Below are 13,191 nucleotides of genomic sequence, written 5' to 3'. Positions count from 1 at the left end.
GTGTGAAGCATTTTTTGAAAAATATTTGACCGAACCTTTGCTTCAAAGGTTTCCCACATATCCTGGGCTAAACAGGAATCAGGTCAATGTAGTTCGGGAAATTTTGGTAGCTGGGACTATCATGGGATTGCAATGCTTGCTGTTACTGCTGTTGCTGCTGTTGCTGTTGCCACTACTGCTTTACTAACCTCCTTATTACAACCAAAGGAAATTGAAACTGAACTAACTACTTATGCCTGTCAACCGCTAGTTATAAGATTCCTATCTATAATTCTTTTGCAACTTGATCTTGGGTCTCAGCTAATTCTGCTTGTAGACTTCGATCCGAATCTTGATGCTCGCAAGTTGTAAGCGTTTGTTTATTTCTGCAGTATTGAATGAAACGGGATTGGCGGAGCTCGGGAATTTGATCCAATTTTTGAGCGACATGCCCATTGTTTGTTCCAATATGTGGGAACATCTTCTTTTTTTTTCCTTTTGTTCTTTTGTTCTTTTCTTTATTCTGGATTGAGACTCACCCCGTAGGTCGTCTCGATCCATGCACCTCAGGGTCAGACCTGCTGAGACAACAAAACAAACGAACGAAATTTCTGCCCCAGTTTCACTAGGAAAATTTCGTGAGTTAATTGTCATGAAAATTTACAGCACTGATGAGGGGATTGGAAAAAACCCTAGTCTACAAAACGCAACTCAAGGATTGGATCCCTAATGTCGCAAAAGGTAAAAGTGCACAACTCAGGGATTGGATCCCTAATGTTGGCTAAAGGAAGGTTGCTCAACTCAGGGATTGGAGCCGTAATGTCGGCTAACAGAAAAAAAAATGCTCAGTTCAGGGATTAGGGCCCTAATGCTGACTAAATAGAAACCTGTTCAACTTAAGGATCGGAGCCCTAAATTGGGAGAATTGCCAGGTTATGCTGGAAAGGGTCCACGGGTTATGCCGGGAAGATTCATCGGGTTATGCCGGAAAAGAGGTCCCTGGGTTATGCCATGGAGGTCCACGGGTTATGCCGGAAAATTCAAAGAGGTCCCTAGGTTATGCCAGGGAGGTCCACGGGTTATGCCGGGGAAGTCATCGGGTTATGCCGGGAAAGGAAAAGAGTCCTCGGGTTATGCCGGGGAAGTCATCGGGTTATACCGGAAAAGGAAAAGAGGTTCCTGGGTTATGCCAGGGAGGTCCACGGGTTTTGCCGGGGAAGTCATCGGGTTATGCCGGGAAAGGAAAAGAGTCCTAGGGTTATGCCGGGGAAGTCCTCGGGTTATGCCGGAAAAGGGAGAGAGCCCTCGGGTTATGCCGGGGAAGTCATCGGGTTATGCCGGGAAAGGAAAAGAGTTCTCGGGTTATGCCGGGGAAATCATCGGGTTATGCCGAAAAAGGGAAAGAGGTCCCTGAGTTATGCCAGGGAGGTCCACGGGTTATGCCGGGAAAGGGACAGAGTCCTCGGGTTATGCCGGGGAAGTCATCGGGTTATGCCGGAAAAGGGAGAAAGTCCTCGGGTTATGCCGGGGAAATTATCGGGTTATACCGAAAAAGGAAAAGAGGTCCCTGGGTTATGCCAGGGAGGTCCACGGGTTATGCCGGGAAATTCAAAGAGGTTCCTGGGTTATGCCAGGGAAATCATCGGGTTATGCCGAAAAAAGGAAAGAGGTCTCTGGTTTATGCCAGGGAGGTCCACGGGTTATGCCGGGAAATTCAAAGAGGTTCCTGGGTTATGACAGGGAAATCATCGGGTTATGCCGAAAAAGGGAAAGAGGTCCCTGGGTTATGCCCAGGAGGTCCACGGGTTATGCCGGGAAAGGGACAGAGTCCTCGGGTTATGCCGGGGAAATTATCGGGTTATGCCGGAAAAGGAAGAAAGTCCTCGGGTTATGCCGGGGAAATTATCGGGTTATGCCGAAAAAGGGAAAGAGGTCCCTGGGTTATGCCAGGGAGGTCCACGGGTTATGCCAGGAAAGGGACAGAGTCCTCGGGTTATGCCGGGGAAATTATCGGGTTATGCCGGAAAAGGAAGAAAGTCCTCGGGTTATGCCGGGGAAATTATCGGGTTATACCGAAAAAGGGAAAGAGGTCCCTGGGTTATGCCAGGGAGGTCCACGGGTTATGCCGGGAAATTCAAAGAGGTTCCTGGGTTATGCCAGGGAAATCATCGGGTTATGCCGAAAAAGGGAAAGAGGTCCCTGGGTTATGCCAGGGAGGTCCACGGGTTATGCCGGGAAAGGGACAGAGTCCTCGGGTTATGCCGGGGAAGTCATCGGGTTATGCCGGAAAAGGGAGAAAGTCCTCGGGTTATGCCGGGGAAATTATCGGGTTATACCGAAAAAGGGAAAGAGGTCCCTGGGTTATGCCAGGGAGGTCCACGGGTTATGCCGGGAAATTCAAAGAGGTTCCTGGGTTATGCCAGGGAAATCATCGGGTTATGCCGAAAAAGGGAAAGAGGTCCCTGGGTTATGCCAGGGAGGTCCACGGGTTATGCCGGGAAAATTATCGGGTTATACCAAAAAAAGGAAAGAGGTCCCTAGGTTATGCCAGGGAGGTCCACGGGTTATGCCCTTTTATTTATCAAAATGTATGAAAGAATTCTGGGTAAACTTCCTTTTGGTCGTTTTCTTGCTGCAAAGCTGTTTCAACGCTCGTGCACTTCATTTCTTTTTTGGGCTACACCTGCTTCTTGCACGGTTGCTTTGGATCGCACCTGTCTCAATTTTCCTAAACAAAGAAAAATTGTCAGTTTGAAATTGTGGTCGGTTTTGTGGCCTTCATTGTTTTTCTTGGTCCCAAGCTTCATTTCTGTTTGAGAAAATTCGCCATTGATTGGCTTCCAAGGCAACCTCCTTTCAAACTGATAAGACTCAATATTTCAGGATTTCACGATGATTTGTGCGTGTACGGCTCTGTTTCTTCCGTCTCACTCTGCTTGGGGATTTTGAGGTAATCAAACGCCATGATCAGTCGGATTGGACTGACGCATCACTGAGGCCGGGTATGTTCTCCACCTCTTGCCAAACAGAGCCCTGTGAAACCGGTCCTGCCACCTTTTCTTTCTAGCATGTTTTGGGGCTTAGGGTTAAACCGAAAAGGAATCCAAAGAAAAGTAAACAAAGAATGAGAAAAAATGAATTTAAAAAAAGAGAAGCGTCTTTTTTGGGAAAAGAAAGACTTATCTTGGCACATGCTGGCTTTAAATTGACATAACCTGCTTTTTGGACTGGATGCCCGACTCTCACGAACCTACATTTTCTCACGAACCAAACGGATCTATGTTTCCAAACCAGGGAACCTTTCCAGAACCTTCTGTGGTGAAATCCTCTTTCGGCCGACAGCGCTTTTTGCGAGTTTCTGCTAGTCGACCTCTCTCATTTCTTTTCTTACCGTCGCCTTATAGTGCTCATCATGAGTTTTCACTAACAAAACTCTCTCATTTTGATTTCTCTGCTCGCCATCGCCTTATGGTGCCCATAGGTTTTCACCAATAAGACTCTCTCATTTTGATTCTCTCATCCTGACTGTGTCAGTTCTGAGCAACTGCGTCCTTTTATTTTGAAGAAACTTTTGTCTATTGATAGAAGGACTTGTAACATGTTTGGGGTCAAAAGAACTTGGATCGAATTACAACTTTGGAACCGTCCAGGCGGGATTATCGCCGAATTATTATAATGTCTGCCCCAGTTTAACTTTTTTGGGGAGAATTATATTTTGGTTTTGGTGTGACTGAACCCCATAGAGAGGTTGCCTACGTATCCTTTCGGAATCAAGTCAAACGTAGTTCAAGAATTTTTTTTTTTTTTAGATTCGCACTTCCGGGTTCCAAAGAGGGTAATGAAAGAAAGGTAAATGGCTCAAAGGGTTAGCAAAGGATTTGAATGTTTGGGTAGCGGGAATGAAAGCCTTCGTCCCCTCAAATGTGCAAAAACATCGTCAGAGCAAGTTCAGACATAGTATCTTTTTACTGCATCTGCATTCACGGCTGTGTCGGGATCTTTTCCTTCAATATCACCTAGATATAATGCTCCCCTGGGCAATATCTTCCTGATGATGTATGGACCTTTCCAATTAGGAGCAAATTTTCCTTTCGCTTCCTAGTGATGTGGAAGAATGCGCCTTAACACCAGTTGACCTACTTCAAAATTCCTGGGTCGCACTTTCTTGTTGTAAGCACGAGCCATTCTTTGTTGGTACAATTGCCCGTGACAAACTGCAGCCATTCGCTTTTCATCGATCAGCGTTAACTGTTCCAAACGGGTTTTGACCCATTCACTGTCTTCAATTTCAGCTTCAACAATGATCCGGAGAGAAGGGATTTCTACCTCTGCCGGTATTACAGCCTCGGTCCCGTAAACCAACAAGTATGGGGTTGCCCCTACTGAGGTGCGTACTGTAGTGCGATATCCCAGCAGGGCGAAAGGTAACTGCTCATGCTATTGTCTGGAACTCTGGGTTGTCTTCCTCAAAATCTTTTTGATGTTTTTGTTTGCTGCTTCAACAGCGCTGTTGGCTTTGGGCCGATAAGGAGTGGAATTCCTATGCGTTATTTTGAATTGTTCACACACATCCTCCATCAAATGACTATTCAGGTTTGCTGCATTATCTGTGATTATAGTTGCAGGAATACCGAAACGACAGATAAGATTTGAATGTATGAAATCCACCACGGCTTTCTTAGTGACTGATTTGAGAGTGACAGCCTCGACCCATTTTGTGAAGTAGTCGATAACGACCAATATGAATCTGTGTCCATTTGAAGCTTTGGGCTCAATCGGACCAATGACATCCATACCCCAGGCAACAAATGGCCAAGGTGCAGACATGGGATGCAGTTCTGTGGGAGGTGCGTGAATCAGATCTCCATGCACCTGACACTGATGGCACTTTCGAACGAAGCTGAAACAGTCCTTTTCCATGGTCATCCAATAATATCCGGCCCGCAAGATTTTCTTTGCCAAAATGTACCCGTTCATATGAGGTCCACACACCCCTGCATGTACTTCATGCATGATCCTGCCTGCTTCTTCGGCGTCAACACATCTTAATAAGTTGAGATCAGGGGTTCTTTTATACAATATCTCACCGCTCAAAAAGAATCCACTTTCCTGCCGCCTAATAGTTCTCTTCTGATCTCCAGTAGCATGTTCGGGGTATTCTTGTGTTTTCAAGAACCTCTTAATATCCTGGTACCATGGCTGGATACTTGGTCCTGCCTCGATTGCGTTACAGTAACCATGCCTTTCCCTGATTTGGATTTCCAAGGGATCGATGTGGGCGTTGCCTGGATAAGGTAACATTGAAGCTAAAGTGGCAAGTGCATCGGCTAATTCATTGTGACATCGTGGGATATACCTGAACTCTACTGATCTGAACCGCTTGCTGAGATCCTCTACGTGCTGCCGGTAAGGAATAAGCTTGACATCTCTAGTTTCCCATTCACCCTGGGCTTGCCGGATAATCAAATCAGAATCCCCCATAATCAACAAATCCCCAACATCTTGATCAATCGCCATATTCATGCCCATGATGCAAGCTTCATATTCAGCTGTATTGTTCGTGCAAAAGAAACGAAGCCTAGCTGTAGCCGGATAATGTTGACCAGCAGGTGAGATCAAGATTGCCCCTATTCCTACACCTTTGGCATTTACGGCCCCATCAAAGAACATCTTCCAAACGTGAGCATTTTCCGAGACCACTTCTATGGTATTTATTTCTTCATCTGGAAAATAAGTACTCAATGGGTGGTATTCCTCATCAACCGGATTTTTGGCCAAATGATCTGCTAATGCCTGGGCTTTCATTGCCGTACGGGTGACATAGACTATGTCAAATTCAGTAAGCAAGATTTGCCACTTGGCCAGTCTTCCAGTAGGCATTGGTTTCTGAAATATATACTTCAAAGGATCCAACCTGCTTATGAGGTAAGTAGTATGAGTTTGAAGATAATGTCTCAATTTTTGGGCAACCCACGTTAAAGCACAACACGTTCTTTCCAGCAGAGTGTACTTGGCCTCGTAGCCGGTAAATTTCTTGCTCAAGTAGTAGATCGCCTGTTCCTTCTTTTCGGTTATGTCATGTTGCCCGAGGACGCAACCGAAAGAATTTTCCAAGACTGTCAGATACAAGAACAAGGGTCTCTCTGGCTCTGGCGGGACCAAAACTGGGGGATTTAAAAGATATTCTTTGATCTTGTCAAAAGCTTCTTGACATTCAGCCGTCCATTTGATCACTGCATCCTTCCTTAATAGCTTAAATATGGGCTCACACGTGCTAGTTAGCTGGGCAATGAATCGACTGATATAGTTTAACCTGCCCAACAGACTCATCACGTCTTTCTTCATTCTTGGGGGAGGTAGATCTCTGATAGATTTTATCTTTGTTGGATCTAACTCTATACCTCTCCTGCTTACTATGAAACCCAAAAGCTTGCCTGATGGGACTCCGAAGGCGCATTTGGCCGGGTTCAGCTTCAAGTCCTACTTTCTCAGTCTCTCGAAGAATTTCCTCAAGTCTTGAATATGATTGTCTCGAGTCCTGGACTTGATTATCACGTCATCCACATACACCTCTATTTCTTGATGCATCATGTCATGAAAAATGGCAGTCATGGCTCTCATGTAAGTTGCCCCAGCATTCTTCAGACCGAATGGCATAACCCGGTAACAGTAAGTGCCCCATGGTGTAGTGAATGCAGTCTTCTCAGCGTCTTCTTCATCCATCAACACCTGATGATATCCAGCGTAACAATCTACGAAAGACTGGATCTCATGTTTGGCGCAATTATCAACAAGGATGTGGATGTTGGGCAATGGGAAATTGTCTTTGGGACTCGCTCTGTTCAAATATCGATAATCCACACAGACCCGAGTCTTCCCATCTTTTTTCGGCACTGGAACTACATTCGCTAACCACGTGGTGTACTGGATTACCCGAATTACTCCCGTTTTCAGCTGCTTGGTGATTTCTTCTTTAATCTTGTCACTGACATCAGTTTTGAACTTTCTCTGCTTTTGTTGAACTGGAGGACAATCAGGGTGAATTGGCAATTTATGCACCACTAGATCAACGCTTAATCCTGGCATGTCATCGTATGACCAAGCAAACACATCTTTAAATTCAACAAGGAGTTGAACTATCGCGTCTCGCGTTCTCTCGTCCGTGTGAATGCTTATTTTGGTCTCTCGGATTTCCTCAGGAGTTCCCAAATTAACTGGTTCGGTGTCATTCAGATTCGGCTTAGGTTTGTTCTCAAAGTGTTCCAATTCTCGATTTATTTCCTTAAAAGCCTCTTCTTCATCGTATTCCATTTCTTGGTTCATTATTTCGCAGTTAGACTGCATGTTTGGATCCGGGCATGAAGTCCGCAAGCATGTCATGTTATTTAAAGCCGCATTATTAGAACTGAAAGAAATAAAACAGAAAAAAATAAAAAAATCAGAGAGAATAAATAAGATAAAAGATGAAATATTTATTTCATTTCATTGAATTTTGAAGATAATAAGGTTTACATCAGAATTTAAGGACAGGAAACTAAAAGGAAATCATTCGAGTTACACCCCAAAATAACTCGTGATGCAGAAAAGGTGGCAAGACTGGTCTACCAGGATTCCCGCTTGATCGGAAACGGAGTAGCCTTCCAGTTTTGCAATTTGGCATCGGGCCCCATGTAAAGCACCTCAGCGGTGCTTCGAGCCTTCTCCTGGCTGAACCATATGGGTTTCGTACAGCATTTGCCTCATAACCTCACAGATTTCTTCAATTTCCTCGGTCGTGAAGGTCTCATCCTCTCTTTCTTCATTGTACTTGGGTTTGACGAATGTTCTGTAAAGATGGGGAATTGGCTGAGATAATACCCAACCATTGCTCTTCCGTTGGTTTGCCCACATTACGTCAGCTTCTTCGGCGTAAAAACCAACACCGAAGAACTTTTCGGCGGCAGGTAATGTGATAGGTTCGGTGATACCTTGCAATGATGCCCCGAGTCCCTTTCCCAGTTTATAACCATGCCTGATCATTTCCTTGGCAACCATAACTGACGCTTTTGAGAGAAAAGGTTGAGGGTAGGGGCTTCCTTCTTCGCATTAGTCTGCGACCACAACTTCGAAAACATGATAGACTATGTGTTCACTACCCTCCTTAGCTTCGAGGCATGGAACCGACGGGTCTCGATAAATTGAATGCTCATCCTCTCCGTGGACTATAATCTCTTGATTTTCATGTACAAATTTTACCATCTGGTGGAGAGTAGAAGGTATGGCTTCCGTCGTATGAATCCAGGGCCTTCCTAGAAGCAAATTGTAAGAAGTATCCATATCTAGGACCTGAAAGGTCACCTCAAAATCCACAGGTCCAATAGTCAAAATCAAATCGATCTCGCCTAGGGTGTCCCTTTTGATGCCGTCAAAGGCACGAACACATACGCTGTTGGGCCTGATTCTCCCTGTCTCGATCTCCATTCTTTGCAGAGTCGAAAGGGGACAGATATCTACTCCGGACCCGCCATCCAGCATGACCCTCTTCACATAGTACCCTTCACATTTAACTGTTAGGTGGAGGGCCTTGTTGTGAGCGGCCCCTTCTGGGGGCAGATCATTTTTGCTGAAGGAAATTTTATTGATCATGAAGAATCTTTCTGCCATCCTCTCTAGCTGTTCCACGGTAGTTTCAATTGGGACGTAAGCTTCGTTGAGGGTCTTGATCAACACTTTTTGATGCTCAGTTGAATTCATCAATAGAGACCACAACGAGACCTGAGCGGGAGAGTTTCGGAGTTGATCAATTATCTCGTAATCCGCAGTTTTCATTTTCCTGAAAAACTCTTCCGCTTCCTCGGCGCTAACCGATTTCTTGAGTGGGAAACGCTTCTTTGTAGAATCATTCAACTCCTCCAGGTTGAGGTATTTCTCAGTTGGGTTAGTTTCATTCACTTCTCCCAGGATTTCTTTTCCTTTGTAGGTTACTACCGCCTTGTTATAATTCCATGGGACGGTAGTAGGATCCGTCATGGGCCTCTGCGGCGCGCGTCCAATAATCACGGGCTCATTCAGCCTTGGTGGAATTATTGGCCCCCGTTCCGCATAGGTCCCTTTGGGCACATACATTTTAGATCCTTTGTTCAGCTCAAACCTTCTTGGAGGGCTCAATGTCACTTTTCCTTTCTTCGAACCTCGGGGGACATAAAGGACAGCATCTTTCGAGGGTACTACCTCAATTTTTGTTTCCACTACTTTTTCTGTGTTTTGAGGGGGGTTTTTACTCTTCTTATCCACATTTTCTTGCTTTGCATACGTCTTGGGCTCTTTCTCAATGTCGGCGATTGCAATGATGGCTTTCAAGACAGGATCAAACTCTTTATCTTCGCAGATTATCCCAATAATCGGTCCATTGTTGTGAGCCGGTAACGGATTGTTGGTCACATTAGGAATGTCTTCGTCCTTTAACACTATTCGCTTTTGTTCTATGAGGTTTTCAACAACCCTTTTCAAAGTCCAACAGCTCTCAGTATCATGTCCTTCCACTCCAGAATGATAGGCACATCGGGCACCAGGTTGGTAAGAGGGTGACTCTGGGTTTTGCCTATTTGGGGGTACGGGTTGTAACAAACCCATTTGGACCAATTTGGGGAAAAGGTTGGAATATGATTCACCAATAGGTGTGAAGTCCATTTTCCTGGGCGGCTCTCGAGTGCGGGCGTTGTAGGGGAGATTATTTTGTGGAGGTCGGGGATTATACTGAGCTTGGTGAGGAGGTTGATTTCTTGGAAATTGAGCTCGTTTTTGGTGAAATTGTTGTTGTGGCCTAATATATGGTTGTGCATTCATTACTGTGTAGGGCTGAAGGTTCATAGCATAGGCCGCATCTTGATGGGGGTAGTAGTGTTGCGGGGCTCTTTCAGAGAAATGAAATCTGGATGGATGGGGTTTTCTTACACTCGAAGTTGCCATTGTTGCTTCTTCCTTCTTCTTTCGGTTTGCTCCTCCTCCAGACCCGCCTTGGATTGCTTGGGAGGTGGCCCTTATAGCAGACTGACTCAAGATTCGCCCTGTTTTTAAACCATTTTCCACCATTTCACCGATTTTGATGGCTTCAGCAAACGGCTTTCCCAATGCAGACATCATGTTTTGATAATAATCAGCCTCTTGAGCTTGAAGGAAAACGCTGACCATTTCTGTTTCATCCATGGGAGGTTTGACTCTGGCTGCTTGTTCGCGCCATTTGACAGCATATTCTCGGAAGCTCTCCGAAGGCTTCTTCTTTAGATTTGACAATGAATTCCTATCGGGGGCAATGTCGATGTTATATTGAAACTGCCTGACAAAATCCCTAGCCAAGTCGTCCCAAATGTGCCAACGATATACTTTCTGATCCGTATACCATTCAGAAGCAATGCCAGTCAAAGTTTCTCCAAAGTAAGCCATAAGAAGTTCTTCTTTTCCGCCCGCTCCCCGCAACTGGTTGCAGTACCTTTTGAGGTGGGCTATGGGGTCCCCATGCCCGTCATATTTCTCAAACTTTGGGGTTTTGAAACCCAAGGGCAGATGTACGTGTGGGAACATGCACAGGTCAGCGTAAGATACGCTTTTTTGCCCGCTCAGACCCTGTATATTTTTGAGAGTTTGCTCCATGCTTCTCATTTTTCTGGTCATTTCCTCTTGTTCAGGCATTTTCTCGGCTTTCTCCTGTCCTGCGATAAACTCGTACCGAGACGGCTGAGGGTAAGCATTGGTAGTGAACTGACTAGGTTCCAATGGAAGAGGTGGTGCTTGAAATGTGAAGAATGATGAATCGAAGTTAGGCCTGGGTAAGACAGGTTGTGCCGTGGATGAACAAGGTGGAGCAGTGAATATGTTTGAAACTGCTCCGGCAGCTAACACCTGGGGGCGAGACTCAGAAGGTGTTCCAGTAAAGTAGGTTGAGATGGTAGGAAATCCCAGTGGGGTATTTGGATAACTTGTGGGGATGTTGGAGGTCCCACTTGCCCTAGGAAAAAGCTCAGGGAATCCAGGGATCGCACTTGGTGGCTCTTTTCCATTGGCCCAGGCGTCCCACATTTCCATCATGCGGAGACGCAGAATCCTATTTTCCTCGACAGTTGCTGACTCAGAAGTTGGGATGACTGAGATTGAACTTTCCTCCGAAATAGGAATCGTTGGCAGAGGAATTTCTGAAGACATTTCGACACTTCCCTTCAACCTTGTGAAATATGTATGAGCAATTCCTCTTGATTTAGCGACGGGTGGCTGAACGTTTCCTTTTGATCTCGTGAAGTATGTATGAGAGGCCAGATTACCACAAAACCAAACCACTTTTCTAGGAACCTAAACTTATCAGCAAACATGACGGTTAGTTTAAAACAAATAACAGACAGGTAATCTCACATTGGGGTGTGATGCGCCTATACAGTCAGGGGAGTTTCTACATGCTTGCAACAAAGACATGTGTCATTCCGGCTTCTCCTTAGGCTTTTTTTATCACCATTTTTCTTTCTTTTTATTTTATTTTATTATTTGCAGTTAAAAATGTGACCGGATCCGATGAGGATTGCCTACGTATCACGATGCCACGTGAATCAGATCTTGCGTAGTTCGGGATAGAGGAGTGTAAAAGAAGCACACATTTTATTACTGAAGCAATCTATTACAACCAACATTTGAAAAAGGGGAAAATAAACAAACCTTGAAAACAAATGCAGACTCAAACAAACTAATGCACCCTGATGCGAAAAGACGGACAGAAGATGCTAAGATGCAGACTCGACCTATGAATACATCAAGGTTTCGAGAATTGGCGCCCGCGGGGCATCGTTCGGCCTCGCCGCGTTCTTAGGTGTGAGATTCCTTTCAAGTTGTTCCAGCTCATGCATGGTTTGCTTGACATACACCATCACTGCCGAGAGAACGGTAATGGTGGACATGTTTTCACACCGTAGACATCTTCTGATGATGGCATGGGCAATGGTCCTGATCTTATCCCTGGTTCGCCTCTTCTCTTTAAGTAAGTGCTCTATTTGATCATTACGGGCTGTCATAACCCGAGAATCCTGGAGGCATTGCTTTTGCCACTACCGAATTTCTACTTCCATCTGGGCTAAAAGCTTGCGACAATGTCTATTTTCAACTCCTAGGGTTCGGGTTTGCTCAAACGCTCTGTCCACTTTTTCCTTCAGATTAGCAATGGTTCGCTCGTGATCCCTTTCCAACTGCTGTAGGTGTCGGTTACATTTTTCTGTCCTTCTTGCCCAGTGTGCCTCGAGCCCCGCTATGGTATTTTCTGACTCAGTCCGGCGCTCCCCAATTTCCGTCCTTAGAGCTTTTATCAATCGTTCATCTGACCGGCTCCTTTGTTGGTTATCAGCATCTAACCTCATTTGTTTGATCCGGGCCTTGAGCATCTCGTTTTCCTGAGCCAACCTGTTCTTTTCTCCCAGATCGGTAGCAACTTGCACATTGTGCTCATATTTTAGACCTTCCACTTGTTGCTTCAACTTGCTGATTTCGGTACGATAACCTCTTTCTTTTGCCAACCAATCCCACTGCTTTTGCGATGACTCGGCGAAATTTAAGATGTGGGGTCTTTTAGCCGACCTTTCGTGTTCGAGTTCTCTTCTGTACCATGCAAGGTAACCTGGCGCCATTTCACTTTTGGCCCGATCCTGTACACAAGTATCTGCTTTCAAATATTGACATTCATTCCAGATCTGGCGAATTTTTGCTTCAGGAAATTGTTTGAGCACTAAGATCTTCCTCGTGTGGCACTATCTGATATCTTCCGAGTTGTCTCAAGACTCGGCAGGGCGCGTAAGGTTGAATGCTCTTAAGTCCCATCAGTAGGAAATGAGTTCTAGTTGCTGGCATATACATGATCTCATCAACAGGCAACCATCCCAGTGTCCACTGTATTTGGCTGGCAGTAAGAGCTTGAAAGAATGAAGTCCATGCCATAACTCCTTTGGGTAGACTGATGTCTTTGGTTCTCGTGTAAAACTCTTCTATGCAAGTCTTCTCCGAAGAAACATGGCTCAAAAATTCGGAACGATGGCAGAGATGTTCAGTCATCCATATTTGTAGCAGCAAGTTACAACCTTCGAAGAAATTCCCTCCGGCTTTGCAGGCTGTGAGAGCTCGAAAGATATCGGATACCACCATAGGCGCGAGAGTACTGTCATTTTGAGTGAGCAAAGTACTGACGACCCCGGATATTTTCAGATC

General features: G+C 45.3%; 1 protein-coding gene across 1 annotated transcript; it reads right to left on the bottom strand.

Annotated features, from left to right (window-relative positions):
• Positions 1-8,064: 8,064 nt before the first annotated feature.
• Positions 8,065-9,591, bottom strand: LOC142170497 (uncharacterized). The gene is made up of 2 exons (XM_075232423.1): positions 8,404-9,591; positions 8,065-8,304 (listed from the first exon to the last, which is right to left on the bottom strand). Exons 1-2 carry the CDS (start codon positions 9,589-9,591, stop codon positions 8,065-8,067), a joined length of 1,428 nt encoding a protein of 475 aa, XP_075088524.1.
• Positions 9,592-13,191: the final 3,600 nt, after the last annotated feature.

The sequence above is a fragment of the Nicotiana tabacum genome, chromosome 16 (genome assembly GCF_000715075.1).
Source record: "Nicotiana tabacum cultivar K326 chromosome 16, ASM71507v2, whole genome shotgun sequence".
Taxonomy (NCBI): Eukaryota; Viridiplantae; Streptophyta; class Magnoliopsida; order Solanales; family Solanaceae; genus Nicotiana; species Nicotiana tabacum.
The sequence above is the reverse complement of the archived record's forward strand: the minus strand, read 5'-3'. Positions and strand labels throughout refer to the sequence as shown.